At 44.0% G+C, this 15,462-nt stretch overlaps 1 protein-coding gene across 5 annotated transcripts in view; it reads left to right on the top strand.

The window, feature by feature from the left end:
• STARD13 (StAR related lipid transfer domain containing 13) overlaps positions 1-14,180 on the top strand; it is a 553,154-nt gene extending 538,974 nt beyond the window's left edge. For all 5 annotated transcript variants that reach the window (XM_025364225.1, XM_025364224.1, XM_025364222.1 and 2 more), the window contains 6 exons: positions 4,426-4,636; positions 5,468-5,582; positions 6,454-6,675; positions 7,270-7,487; positions 10,421-10,597; positions 11,630-14,180. In XM_025364225.1, coding sequence (XP_025220010.1) covers positions 4,426-4,636; positions 5,468-5,582; positions 6,454-6,675; positions 7,270-7,487; positions 10,421-10,597; positions 11,630-11,747 — 1,061 coding nt within the window. In that variant the 3' untranslated portion in view covers positions 11,748-14,180. The remainder of the gene's footprint in view (positions 1-4,425; positions 4,637-5,467; positions 5,583-6,453; positions 6,676-7,269; positions 7,488-10,420; positions 10,598-11,629) is intronic.
• The last annotated feature ends 1,282 nt before the right edge of the window (positions 14,181-15,462 follow it).

Below are 15,462 nucleotides of genomic sequence, written 5' to 3'. Positions count from 1 at the left end.
GTGGTTGGATTGTCTGAGGTCAGGAGTTCAAGACCAGCCTGGCCAACATGGTGAAACCACATCTCTACTAAAAGATACAAAAATTAGCTAGGCATGGTGGCCAGTGCCTAAAATCCCAGCTATTTGGGAGGCTGAGGCAGGAGAATTGCTTGAACCCGGGAGGAGGAGGTTGCAGTGAGTGGAGATCGGGCCACCGAACTCCAGCCTGGGTGACAGAGCGAAACTCCGTCTAAGAAAAAAAAAAGAAGGAAATTAAACCTGTGACTCTTTGCTAGATATGACAATGTTAACATTATGAATTATTTTGATGGCCCAGATCCCAATTCATGGGGGAAAAAAAAGCCATTTGGCCCATGGACTTTGAGTTTTGAGTTTTCAGCAAAATATGCCTGAAATGGACCTTGACATGGACTTGATCCAATCTGAAGAATATCCGTGCTATAGAGAATTCTGTATAAAATGTGTTTAAGGAGTCCATGGTACTGCAAACGCAGGAAGGATTATAATCAGAACCACTTGTGAAAACAGATTAAGGTGGCAACCCACTAAGTAAACATTAGTTTTTCAAAGTAAGTAGGTTAAGTCAAATTAGTGATACAAGTTGCTAGAGCCCAAACAGGGAGTTCTTGATGTTGTTGCTGTGAGAGGTTGAACTGCATTTTTCAATTAAGCCTCCCTTATGGTTTGGAAGTATCAGATACGAATCTTTACATGTAATCAGTTCTTGGGCTAAAGTTGACACTAGTCTAAGGCTAAAGCCACATTACTTGAAAGAAATAAATGTCTTTGGCCCTTTCTGAGTCACAAGCAAGCAGCCAGATCAAAGCAGGCTTTATTTTAGCTAAGCAAACATTTACAGAGTGTGGCTTCTGTACCGGGCACCGTGCTGAGCATGGCAGAGCATATGGATGGATGAGACTCACTCTCTGATCTTAAGGATCTTACAATAAGGGAGATGAGGCATGAACATAAATAACTCCAACACTACAAAGTTGGAGAAGTTCCATAGAAAGGTTACAGAAAAGTCCAAGGAGAGAGAGATGAAGAATGAGGGCTTCACGGAGGAAGTGACAACTGAAGGCTGAGATATGTGAGGAACACATTTTGGGTACCTGCTCTGCAGACAGCATAAACTGATGTCAGGAGAGCCCAGGGTATTCATCTGGCTTGCATGTATGGCAAACGTACAGAGTGACACCAAATGACACTGGGGCCATAAAGGAAGGACATTGAATATTAGGGCAAGGAGTGTATGCTTGATTCATTAAGCACTGGGGAACTGTCGGTTATTGTTGAGGGACTTATTTTCTAGACATTCCAAACTTTAAGAATAAAAAAGAAAGTAATTCATATTACTTTACAGTTACAATGTTCTCAGCTGTAAAGACAGAACCAAATATCCAACGAACAGTCGTTTAAACAATAAGTACATTTTATTATCTCACATAATTCCAGAGTTGGGTATCCCACAGCTCAGTGATGCCAGGGCTAAAGTCAGCCTCTCTTGACTTTCCCTTTAAGGTCACAGTATAATTGTCACAACCTATACTTATCACGTCTTCACAAAATCACATTCCAAGGCAAGAAGAGAGTGACTGTACTTCTTCTTGGCCATGTATCTCTTTTTATCAAGGACATACGTCTTACAGAAGCTCTTAGCATTTTTCTTGGTCCCCTCAGGCAGAAGTGGTTTACTTCTTAAACCAAACACTGAAAAAGAAGACCTGGGTTACCAGTTTTGGTTTAGGGCAGGTTTGGGTCTGAGGGAGGGACCCATTTCCCTGAGTATATTGCAGCTCACACCTGAGCAGAACATGTGCTTTCTTAATGAGGAAGAAGGGAAGAATGGGAATTGAGTAAGTGGCCAGCCTTGTATCTGCCACAGGGAGAAAGTCCATCAGCACCGTGTCATTGACCCAGGAATCTGGAAGTGGTGCACAAGAGGCACTGAACTGGGCGAGCATGGAGGCTCAGGGAGTCAGCATACTAATCAAGGTTCTGAATTGCCTGCAGGGACTTCCAGCAGTGAGCCTGAAGAGAAGACATTCCATGCATAGACCCTAGAGTCAAAGTTTCCAAACTGCCACTGTGGCAGAGAGGAACGGTTCCTCCTCCAGTCCTCCAGAGAAGTTCTGTTTTCAGCTATGCCACTTCTTGGGCTTTTGTCAAATGATGAAGTACATTGGAGTGTTCGATGGGTAATGAAAATATTTGAGTCCTACCCATCTGGAGGAGGGAGAAGGATGGAGGAGTCAAAGACAACCATAAGGCTTTAAGGCCTCATGATTGAAAGAAGTGGAAATTGGAGAGCAGAAGGGTTCAGAATCCACAGGATTCTGAATTTGAGGTGCCAGGATCTCCCATATGATTGCAAATTATCCACACTTAAAAATTCAAACCTAGAATCATCCCCTTAGAGCCAGGAAAGGGGCAGGAAGGACCCTCAGCCGTGTGGTATGTAACGGAAAGCTGAAAGAGCATAGGATCCAAAACAAATGCTGAATTTAGGTATTTCAAGCATTTTTAGTAAATAATAATAATAATGGACAGGAAGTATTTTCAGAGGGATAAAAGAACAAGTAAATAGGAAGGAAACTGAGAAAACAAATAGAGATGACAGGCGACTCTTCAAAAATGATGGCTGGGAAAAAAATGTTGGCATGGAAAAGCAGCTTAGTAAAGTTAAACAATGTATATACACACTGGACACCTTACCTGGAGCAGCATATTTAAAACAATTCAGCGGCTCAAGCACCTCTCACAAGCTTGAGATCGTTAGTACCATCTGTTTCTGCTCCACCCCAAGCGAGAGTAAGAAAATGGGTTTGCTATAATTTTAACGAAATGGCTCTTCTCTGTGAACCCCAGGTATATCTCGTGCCAGTACACAATGGACACGCTGGGAGGAGTGGGGACAGGTTTCAGACCGCTGAAGGCATGCTCAGGCTTTTCCAGGAACTTGGATTTGCTAATCAGGGCCAGAGTGTGGTCAGCCCTGGGATGTGACGTCACGCCTCTGGCATGGGAATGTAGGCGAATCCAGCATCCATAGCCCCCTAGGACCACAAAGCCTGGGGCCAGCCAGGATCCCCACAGAAGGTCACACCTCAGCCCTTCTAGAACAGCCAGCTCCGAGTTTGTTTTTATCATGCGCTCCTGCCAGTAGCAAATATCTGAATGTGTATTTATGTTTAGTAATATAAATATACTGGATATACCATAATGTACTATGCACATTATAAAGCACCCCCGATCAGTATTTTTAATGGGTAAGAGAAAAGATAAACACACATGGGAGTGCTAATAATTTCTTCTCACACCTCAAGAGACTGTCAGGAGCACACCTCCCCACCCCTGGAGAGTGCAGACACCCTAGTGTGGAGGCCCCCTGTACCAGAACATGGCATTTTAAGAAAGACAACAGTGTCGACAGAAGCAAGCTCACGACAATGTCTTTCGCAGTGAGAGGACTAAACTGATCACTAAATAAACACAGCCACGGATGGGAACAGCAAAAGACAGCACCTATCACTCATTTGGTGTGGTTTTCCACTTAGTTCACCTCATATTGTTGGAACCAATTCCCTGGTAAGCCTGCATAACCGGCAACCACCACCATGAGGACCACCCTCAAGGATGATGGGACTGAGAAGGGCCAGACATCCCCCATAACCTTAGGCAGCCTGGTTTTTCTTCTCCAAGCACAGCCTCAATTTCCATAAACCCCAAGATTATGGAACAGGTGACGCTGGGTCTCCACATGAAGTCAATAGGCATCCTGCAAAGCAAGCCTGGGAGATTTGTAGGAAAAAGGAAGAGGTACAGGCTTCCCTTCGAGAAGCTGACCCTCTAGGAATGAGGTCAGAGGTCCCAGCAGCTCAACACCACTCCCGGTGAATCGTGCAGCACTGCCATCATGGCCTGGCTGGCAGGGGTGGAGAAAGGCAAGGCAAGGCTACTGTTCCCTAACCCAGTGGTTTTCAAACCATGTCCCACGGAGCCCTGGGCATCCTGAAAGGGGCTTCCCAAACTGTTTGTCAGGGAGGATGGGCAAGAGGGATGCCAGGTTGACAGAGTCCTAATCACCAACTTCACCCAGAAGCCCTCTGAAAGCAGGTGAGTGGGTTGATTGCTCAGAATACAGAAAGCCAGGATGGTGGTGCCCCTTTCTAAACCCTGCTTGGCCATTGAGACTGCGGGATCCAGAGTTCAGTTGCAAGGGTTGGGACTCAGCTCTGCCTCCCATGAGCTGCAAGGCCTCAGCAATTGCTGACTTCTTTGTGCCTTTCCTGCTGTTCTGGTTGTTGTTGGTGGTGATGACTCTGGGTGTACGTTCGCACCAGGGAGGTGGAGCTTACACAATGCCTCCCAGCTGGCTCTTTCTGTGTCTGCTCCTCCAATAACCTGGCATCCACTTTTCCTCAGATGTCTCCAAAGAGCAGCGGCTGCAGGCCGTGCAGGCTGCCATCCTGCTACTGGCCGATGAGAACAGGGAGGTCCTGCAGACGCTCTTGTGTTTCCTGAATGACGTCGTCAACTTGGTAGAAGAGAATCAGATGACGCCCATGAACCTGGCAGTGTGTCTGGCCCCCTCCCTCTTTCATCTTAATTTATTGAAGAAAGAAAGCTCTCCACGGTGGGTTTTTTCCTCAGTAACAACAGTAATCCCAAAGCAGGCATTCCCACAGTTTATAAGACTGGATGGATGGATGGATGGATGGATGGATGGATGGATGGATGGATAAATGGATAGATAGATATGAATGGATATATTGATAGAGAGATTATAGATAGGTAGGTAGATAGATCGATGATAGATTGATAGATTAGATAATAGATGACAGCTAAATAGATAGATGATAAATAGATGATAGATGATAAAGAGAGGATTGATAGGTACATAATAGAGAGAGATAGATAATAGATTACAGATAGATCAAACATGTCTCCATGCTACATTTCAACTTCAGGATTTGTCAACACTCTTTTCATAATCAGAAAATCTTGTGAGGCACCCTAATTCACGGGGCTCAGATCCATAGAATTATTGAGCTAGCATTGAAGAATGCCAGTTGTGATGCAGAAAGCTTGAGTTTTGTGTTGTCTGTGTGAGTGAGGAGAAAAATATACACACAGTAGTATTTTACAATCTTTAGAAGGCTATATTTAAGACCAAAGCACAGGAGCTTGCAGTTAAGGGGCTTCAAACTTTGGAAAAATAGATTAATTTCATCCCCCGCTGTTCTTCCTGCCCTTTTAGTTTTCCAAGACGTTTCCTTGTGAACTGTCAGACTGTTAGCCTGATTCAGAATATCTAAGATATGTGATCATTGTTTTTATTTGGAAACACAAAAGCCTGGGATCTGGATAGCATCTGGGTATAAACAGAAAACAAAAGGGATGAGTTTGGTATTGTGACAAGCTATTTGGTGTGGGATCTGCTTAGCACACTCACATTCAATTACAGAGTCATACAGAAGAAATACGCCACCGGGAAGCCAGATCAAAAGGACCTCAACGAGAATCTGGCAGCAGCTCAGGGGCTCGCGCACATGATCATGGAATGCGACAGACTTTTTGAGGTGAGCAAAAGGCTCGAACCTCCGCCTCCCTAGTCGCTCTTGGAACTAGATAAGACACTTGGGATTGTTGCTACATTTATGGTTTCTATCTGTTTGTTCCTGATTTTACAATGACAATCGTATATGCTCTAGCTCTGGTGTTTGCTTCCAAGAAAGCTGAGGAGCTAGCTATACAATTGAGGCTTTGATCAGGAACTCATACCCATGGTATGAAGACCTGATGGTTTTCATGCAAACAGTTGCATCACCTGCCATTGTCAGGTTCAAGGCCAGTCAGCCAATTATGTTCTATTTGATTTTACCTTGGGACTTGATTAGGTTAAACATCTGTGTGAGTGTGTGTGTAATACTGAGGGATCTTTGTTGCTAAGAACCAATGACAGCTTATGAATACAGCCACAGATATGTAAAAGAAGTAAGTGAACCAGACTTGTGGCATACTTTTGTGATAGAATTGGCATTTGTCAATGGGAAAAGTGTGCTAAAAAAGTAAAGCTATTCCCAAGTCCTGTTTGATGTTTCCCTTCACAAGTCTATCTGTCTTAAGTCTTATTCACGGTGGGTAAAGCTGTCTGAGCCCACCTTTTGCCAAACTGAATAAAAAGACATTAAAGGTAAAATAAAAGGGAAATGGAAAGAATAAAGGGGAAGTCATTGCAATGTTTTGAATAATAAATACAGCCTCAGAAACATATTTCTGACTTTAGGAAGGCCCCTCCCGTCCTTGGCAGTGATCTTAGGAAAACATCTCCGGCCGTGTGGCCCTCGGCCCGTGGCTCAGAGCCGGGTTGTGGGTGAAATGGCTTTGCTTTCTGAGTCTCAGCGTTTCTTTGGCTCAGTGTGTTGCCCTTTCGTGCATCCGTTGGTCTAGGTTCCACACGAGTTGGTGGCCCAGTCTCGTAACTCGTATGTGGAGGCTGAGCTCCACGTGCCCACCCTGGAAGAACTGGGGACGCAGCTGGAGGAGAGCGGGGCAACTTCCCACACTTACCTGAATCATCTCATCCAGGGCCTCCAGAAAGAAGCCAAGGAGAAGTTCAAGGGATGGGTCACGTGCTCCAGCACAGACAATACAGATCTTGCTTTCAAAAAGGTAATCTCAGAGGATGGAAAAAGATCACCCCCAGAAAGCCACAGCTAACCATCAGACATGTGTTTTTGCATTGAAAACAGCTGCTGTGTCCACAGGGCTGGGCACACACATGGACAGTTGAGGCACATGAACCATTCAAAGACTCAGTCCAGAGATCTGTTGCGTATAATCAGAGAGTAAACCATGGAGCCAGACAGCTGGATCCCGGTCCTGGCTCTACCCCTTAGCTGTGTGATGTTGGGCAAGTCACACACCTCTCTGTGCCTCCGTTTTCCCGTCTGTAAAATGGGCATTGTAAGAGGATCACTGTCAGAGGAAGGCTGATTTTAAAACCAAGTGGCTTAGAATAGTGCCTGGCACACAGTAACCACCGGGTGTGCTGGTGATGATTATCTTTATCATCATTATTATTCTTTTAAGCTTAAGGACTAAAATGTGAAACCTGAGGTATGTAGCATCTCTCTCAATTTACAGAATCAGTGATGGTTTTTGAACACCCAGCAAAGTATGACAGAAAAACTAAAAGCCCAAACAAAAAATGTTGGACCCATTTCCCGGACAGCCTCTTCAGCTTCTGACGTTGTCTTTCCCAAGGTGGGCGACGGGAACCCCCTGAAGCTGTGGAAGGCTTCTGTGGAGGTGGAAGCGCCCCCTTCGGTGGTCCTGAACCGCGTGCTGAGAGAGCGCCACCTGTGGGACGAGGACTTTGTGCAGTGGAAGGTTGTGGAGACTCTAGACAGGCAAACAGAGATCTACCAGTACGTGCTGAACAGCATGGCCCCCCATCCTTCCAGAGACTTCGTGGTTCTCAGGTGAGCCTGACTCTAGGGTTTATGATGTCCTGTTCCAAAGGCAGGACACGAGCTGTAGATGTGAGCACTTCCTGGTGGCTCCCACCAAAGTCCAGCCTCCATGGGGAACACTAAGCCGGCTCTTGTTTCCCTCAGTGACATCTGAGTTTTCTGTGTTGATGCCTGACTTCCTGTGTCTTTTCACCCAGCCTACAGCTCTGCCTGGGCTCTCTGATTGCCCCTCTCCTTGTGGAGCACACAGTTTATTAGACCATAAATATTATTCATTTCCTCAGAGCAGACGGCCCAGAAAAGCTGCTGTTTGTCCAGTTGCACTTTCTGCCAAATTATGCAAATGGATCAGACTGGCTTTTCTTCTGATTTTGTTTTTCTCCCCTGGGAAAGTGTGTAACTCTCACGGCTGGGGTAGGCATGACTTCAGAACCCATCTTTTTAACTTCAGATGCTCATAGCTAGTTGCCATGCTCAGAAACCTTGGCACTGCCCTGGAGGTCCAGAAAAGGCTTGCTGATTCTGTGTCTGCCAAGGAAATATTGCTTCTGATTGAGGTAAGGGTTGAGTTCCAGACCCCTGCTCTCGGAGTTTGGAAGGGGATGCTCAACCAATCATAGAAAGTTTGCACAGTAGAGATGCAGCATTGCATCAGCCAGAACAGAAATCGAGGGTACTAAAGAACCTGAATAAAAGGTAATTAGATCAATATATCCTTTTTTATTGAAAATCTTGGCAAACTCTGTCTCATGTCACAGATCAGCAATGTAAAAAGAACCTATTGTGAAACTCCCAAATGTATATTTAAAACACTTGATGAAACCAGTTTTGATGGCAAACTAAAGGTTACTTTTCACATGAGCTCTTTATGACTTTGGAATTGGCCCTTGGAACCTTGACTTTTAAAGGTCAGTTTTCCCCAAATAATACATGGATTTATCTCTGCTTCCTTGGGATCCTGGTGGAGAATGCTGGCAGTTTATAAGGGTGGCATAGTACCAAAGTTAATAGGGCATGAGTCATCTGGTGGAATTCAACTTCATGCTTTCACTCCACAAGGGGAAAGCTGAATAGCTGTTTCAGGATGGCTGCCACAGGAATGGGGCCATGCCATAGCGCGCCTCCTCCCTCCCTCCAGAGGAGGCTGAGGGCCTGAGTCTGTGTGTAGAACCTCCCTCCTTCCATCCATCCAGCAACCCCACCAGCCTGCTATTTATCAGTGCTTCGTTCCGTCACGACCACGTGCCAGGCACTGTGATAGGCTCTGGGTATGCCAGGTGAATGCAGAAAGCCACTCTCCTGCTCTCTTGGGGTTTGTAGTTCACTGGGGAAAGGCCATAAAAAATAAGAAAGGGAGATGGGCTGACTTATCCTGGGAGGTATGAGATAGGGAGATAGTAAGGGATGGAATTTTAATTAGAATGGTCAGGGCGGGGACTCGCTGCACTGATTTTTATCCAAGACTGGAAGAAGTGGAGTGGACCGTGAGGCCCTGAAGGAGAAGAGATGCAGTCCTCCACGGGCTAACAATGAACCAGATCTGGTTCCTAACAACAGGAATTCCTTATGTGTAGGATACAAGGAGGTGGAAAGTGACAAGTGTGGTGAGGAGGCACAGGGCTGAGATGCCTCCTGTCTTCAGAGCATCTTCCAGTCTAGTCTAGCACGTATGAGGCTGGTCACCTTTCAGGATTGCCGCATTTGTCTCTCACGTCACACCCGTTGCTAGCTCCTTGGGAGCTTCCGCTGAGAGATGCTGGAGATTCTCCCATTTATTCTGACAAACCTTTACAACTTTCAGTCGTCACGATTTATCACATCGTCGTTCGTGAAAAGAGTAGTCACAGCATGGAAGTCGCTGAGCGTTTGTGCGGGGCTTGGTTATGCCCAAGTTCTTGTCAAGCACATATCACCATTTCTCTTCCTGGTGTAGGAGGACAGGCTGAAATCATGGAGGAGATAGCTCAGTAAGGGAACAGAATTTGTGGAGTAAATCATGGGAATTCTAATAATACAATCTATTATTATAGATCCCTGGGGCAGAAAGGTAAGTTAGAGGTGGTTACACAGATGTTCGCATAGCTCCTGACTCCCATTCACAACCTTTTTTCAAGGGGTAGCCACCTCTGCTTGAATAGCTCCAGGAACAGGGAACTCACTGCCTCCCAGGGCAGCCCGTTTCATTTCTGAACAGTGCACGTTGTTAGACAGTGCTTCTCTCCTGCACAGAAATGTGCCTTTCTATCTCTGCCTGCTGGAGTCAAATCAACCATATTCACTTCTTCTCCCACTCAAGAGCCACTGAAGTATATGAAGACAATAAGCAGGCCCACATATGTTTCCTTTCCTTCAAGCTAAGCGCACCAGTTCACTTCTCCTTGAGCATCCCCTCCTCCAGGAAGCCTTCTCCATATTCCTCCCGCAGCCCCCTCCGTGTGATCCCAGAGCCCTCCATGCATAACCTTATCAGTGCATTTACCTCGGTGCTTTTAGAATTCTGTTTAGAGTGTCCGTTTTTCTTCCTGGACTGTGTCTATCTTTATGTGCTTGGTGTCTTCTCAGAGCCTGGCATATCTAGGTGCTTAATTGATGTCTGCTGAATGAATCGAATAGGTGAGTTCTAATTCCTAAACTGTAAAACCACCGCTTCGAGAATGGGCAGGAGCCTCCACGGCCAAGCAGAGCTGGCAGTTCCAAATGCAGATCTGAAAACTGCAAGACCGTTTCTGGCCTCAAAGTCCCAGACTGAGATCCTTGCTTTGAAATTCTCTGTATAAACTTTACACAAGCTTATGAAAGCCATTAGCTTAATCTAAGTCACTAGCATTGGAGTCTAAGCCCAGGTTGTTGGCAGGAAAATATAAACACAAACCTTAGCTCTGTGTTCAGGTTCTTCTTCCTCCCTCCGTCATGACTCTGATGTGTGGATTGTTTTGCTACAGGACCTGGAAGACTGATTTGCCCAAAGGAATGTGTACCCTGGTGTCACTCTCTGTGGAGCACGAGGAAGCCCAGCTCTTGGGTGGCGTGCGAGCAGTGGTGATGGACTCGCAGTACTTGATAGAACCGTGTGGCTCTGGCAAGTCGAGACTGACTCACATCTGCAGGATAGACCTGAAGTAAGTGCTGACTCCCCTCATGGCAGGCTCAGATCTTGGGAGTCTCAGCTTGTACAGCACATCCAGCAGGGATGTCACCTTGATTTCTTATTTCACGGTATTTGTTTCCTCATTGCCATTAGCGTGCTTTCCTAGGTGGCTACATATGCCTCCCCTCTGTCTTCCCCCCTTTCCTGAAATTCTGCACCTCTTTGCCTTTTTTTATTTTCTGTTTTATGCCCACTTATATTTCTGTCTTTCTCCCATGAAACACACACCAGCAACAGAGCCTGACACATAGTAGGTACTCAGTAAATCAGAGCTCCCTTCTCTTGTGTTTTGTTTTGAGACAAGTTCTCGCTGTGTTGCCCAGGCTGGAGTACAGTGGCACCATCAGGGCTCACTGCAACCTCCACCTCCCGGGCTCACGTGATCCTCCCTCTTCAGCCTCCCCAGTAGCTGGGACTACAGCTGCCCACCACCACACTCAGCTAATTTTTATATGTTTTTGTAGAGACAGGGCCTTGCCATGTTGGCCAGGCTGGTCTCGAACTCCCAACCTCAGGTGATTTGTCCACCTCAGCCTCCCAAAGTGCTGGGACTACAGACATGAGCCACCGTGCCCGACCGTGTATTTCTTTTATGCCTGCCCGCTTTTGCTGCTCCCTCTGGTAGTTCTTTGAGAAGAAAATAAATCCAACCCCTTCAAGGCATTCATGGTGCTAAACCCAGTTCTTGGTCTGGGGAGACAAAACGGAGTTTTCACAGTAAATTCTGGATTTCATCTGAATCTTTTCATTTTACCCTGAGGTGTTGGTATCATTTGAAAGCACGTGATGAGCACTGAAATGAGAGCATGAACACTTAGCAGCCAGGACGTTTTCAAGGCCTCTGATGGCAGAATGAGGTCCTGAGCCCCTTGACGCAGCAGCCCGAACTGTGTGCAGGTGCACTGGTCATCGGGGCCCAAGGGCAGCCCTGTCCACCATGACTAATTGCTGTGATTTGAAAAAAACACCTTTCCCTCTTCTTTTCTGATTTCTTTCCCCACAGAGGTCACTCCCCAGAATGGTACAGCAAAGGCTTTGGACATCTGTGTGCGGCAGAAGTTGCCAGGATTAGAAACTCTTTCCAGCCCCTCATTGCTGAGGGCCCAGAAACTAAAATCTGAGTTTTCCCCAGTGTGACATCAAACTCAGGGAAGAGGAAACTAAAGTAACGCGTATGGCAGAGAGTGTGCACGTGAGAAAGCGAGAGAAAGAGGAACTGACGGACGTGGTTAATGCCTAAAAATGGAAACGTTAAGAAGTTGGAATGTTGGAGATGCAAGAATTTCCAAGAACTTTCTTAGCCTTCCTGGAGATGGCTACATCCCTACTAATATAATTTTAAAATAAGAACATTTATCTATATTACTTAAAATTAAATGGATTATTCCTTGTGCATTGCCTAATTTGCTATTTAAAGGCTTCTAAGAAGCATATATACTTAACTGTAAATAAATGTATGTATAGCATATGTACATATGTGTGTATATCTCCATCTTTACTGTATATATGTAAAATACCAATTTTATATAGAATTGTGTGTTTTGAAAAGGACGGTGTCTGACTCAGTGAGTCCCTTCCTCACATAGTTCTTTCCAAGTGGCTCTGGGCCCCATCTCTCCACTGTCCTGTAAGCTGTGCAGAACCTGCTGCTAACACCAAGGTGTGAACATGCCCTGATGCCTAACCAAAGATTAGTTAACCAAAGGAAAATAACGTTAAAGGAGACTTATGTGTCGTATTGTTTCTGTTATTCAAAAACTGAGAGTGGAGTTCTGGGATAAAGCAGGGAAAGAATAATTACTCCTCCTTAAAGCAAAGCGGAGGGTGAGAAGTCATTACCAAATTTAAGCTAGATGAGGAGTTGCCACTGGGCCCAGTAAGATGGAATTTCCATGAGATATGGACCACTGGAGTCAGTGCAAGTGACTGAAACAGAAGCTATACCTCTCACTCCCATGCCCACCGCTACAGACCCCAAGTCGAGATGAATACCATAGCCTTTACTTATTCACAGCCAAAGGGAGCCCCTGTGTTGTCTCAAGTTTTTATAAATACATTTCATAATGTTGTTAAATGTCATTCTATTTGACCAGTGGCCTATTTGGTCACAGTTAATTGGTGTTTCCTTATTGCACTGAATTCAACTTCAGACACCACACAAAGGGAGATGGTGACCATTCCGTTCAAACCCTAGATCATAACAGCTTCAGGGAATTCGTATTTTGCTATGTGTAGAATACTCTTAAAATGTAATTCATTAACCTTTTACAATCTGAAAGACAGGGTTTTTAACTAACGTAAGACCAAAACTATGTTCTTTGATTAGTTTTAGAAAATATGGTCGGGTTTATTAATTCTTCTGTGTTTCTTCACTAGCCAATCCAACCTACCTATGCATTTGACCCAACCTTATTTATTATTGTACAGACTAAGCAAATTGACTCCCTTTAGCCAACTGCTAATGGATCGAATGTGCTTTTTATTGTAATTCAACAGCAATGGAAAGATAACTTATTGTGTGTTTGATTTCAGGGAGAGAGATTTTCTTTAGTCATTCATAATAGAGATTGATATGATTTAGCAATGGTGTTGGAGAAAAAAAGAAAAGCAAATGAGTGTTTTCAGGTTTTTTTGTATTATATGCATTTATATAATGTTTCTGTTATCAGCAATGTGCAATTATTTTATTGAGAGGAATAAAAAAGCTTTCTATGAGTTTGGTATGGTGCAAGGAAAATCATACAGTTTGAATTATGACCTAGAAATCTTTCATTCCTATGTCTACCTAAGAAGGTAGCAGCAAATCCATAATTTTCCTTTTGGGCAATGCTTTGTGAGCAAAACAAAGTCCCTTCTGCTGTAACATCTTTAATTTAACCATATATGCCAGATTACTTTATGTGCATCAGCAAGATCGCTACTGAAGTTTAGTCCAGCTAAACACTGGTCCTGCTCCTGAGATGGGATCCTACGTGTTTGCAAAACATGATAGGCACACGAGGGTGAGTGGCTTTGTATCGCCCAGAGGGGTGCTTGTCCAGATTTCACACACACATGAATTACCTGGGGATCTTGTGAAACTGCAGACTCTGCTCCAAGTAATCTGGGCTGGGCCTGAGATTCTGCATTTCTCAGGAGTCTCAGGGATGCGTATGCTGCTGGCCTAAAATCACACTCAGAAACGAGGACCTAGAAGATCCCTAAAACAGAATAAAAACAAATGTGATTGTATTTCTGACTCTCCCTCTCTTCGAATTATCTGACTTTTTTGTTTTTGTGCACATAGTAATCATATCACCGCTACATAACAACACGGTGCATCTTTTTTGAAAAAGGAAAAGGGAAAAAAAGGAGAAAAAACGATGCATCAAGCTTGTTTGTCAAATACCACAGTATTTTATTCATTGTTATCTTGCCAATGGAAATAAAGTATGCTATTGCATTTAAATATTATATTTATACCTCATGTATATTTTTACCTCAATTGTTGGTATCAATCATCAATTGTAAATAAATAATTGCCAAGGCAAATAAATTTACATATATTAAATATTTCCTATTTTCTATAAAATAGATGTTGATTTTCATGCTTCATCTTTACATGGAAAACTTGCTTCATGAGGGAGATTTCTCCCAAGATAGCCTGCCATGACCTTGACTCCTTGGTACCGTCTAGTCAACACTGTCTTCAAATACAAGGAAGTTGTTGTCAACAGACATTCATTATCAGGCTGGGTGCCTTAACCTGGGTCTAAGGGATTAAAGTGATGAGTGGGGATTTTTTTTCTTAAATTTAATTGTCCTTAAATCTGGAAGTTATAAAAACACATTCATAATATTTTTATCAAAGGTTTAGTAAACTCTTTAGCTACATTTTATTTTTGTTAAGTGAACGAGAAATCAAGATTTGATGAAATGACTTACAGCTGCACTACTAGACCATGAAAAGTAGCCACAAACGACTCTGAATCTCTTCCCTTCTACCCTTGAAATCTGAGCTTCACTTCTAAGTATCAGCAGAGAGAGCCCTTAAGAAAGCAGAGGCTCTCAAACATTCTCAGGCACAGGCTTCCAAAGCCACAGAAGCCCAGGAGACCGTATGCCCCTACAAAAGTTGTCCCAACTCTGCTCTCTCCTTATCTCATGTACTTTCCCCTGTCACTTGCAAGTTTCGCTTTCACAGTAGGCAAAAGGGGAATTCAATGGTGCTCTTTCTCTTCTACATGAAAGAAAAGAATGTGATGGCCATTCTAGCAGCCCCAGGCTACAGATGTCCTGAGAATATGGATCATATGAATTCAAAGGTGATTCCTGCCAATTACCCTGATCTCATCACTATATATGTATCAAAACATGCAATGACTATGTACCCCACAAATATGTACAATTATTATTTGTCAACTAAAAAAAATTTGAAAAGGAAAAAATTTTTTTACATTATTCCAAACACTCTTCATGAAATTCTTAGACATAAAACTGTTCCACCTGTGTCTTTTGATATTTGGTTACAGAAAAACTGGCCATATGGTTCCTTCTCAGGAAGATAAATGTAAAGGCATAAAACAGACCCCAACCAAATGGAGTGTCACATTCTGACACAAAGGCAAAATCAATGTGTGCTGACTGCACAAGGAGTGAATAAACACCTGACCTTGCAACACTGTAATGCTGCAAAGTCATGAAGTTTGAACAACTGATGAAGTACAATTTTTGACATTCTATAGGCAGACTATATCCTTTGTAGGTTTTCTTAAAGACAGTGTTTACTTTCATTCTAATAATCCCACTCATCAGCCTCCTAGATGTCACCTAGCTTATATCTTTCTGATGCACAGC

Source organism: Theropithecus gelada, chromosome 17, assembly GCF_003255815.1.
Source record: "Theropithecus gelada isolate Dixy chromosome 17, Tgel_1.0, whole genome shotgun sequence".
Classification (NCBI taxonomy): Eukaryota; Metazoa; Chordata; class Mammalia; order Primates; family Cercopithecidae; genus Theropithecus; species Theropithecus gelada.
Note: the sequence above shows the minus strand (reverse complement) of the source record. Positions and strands in the feature narration are given on the sequence as shown.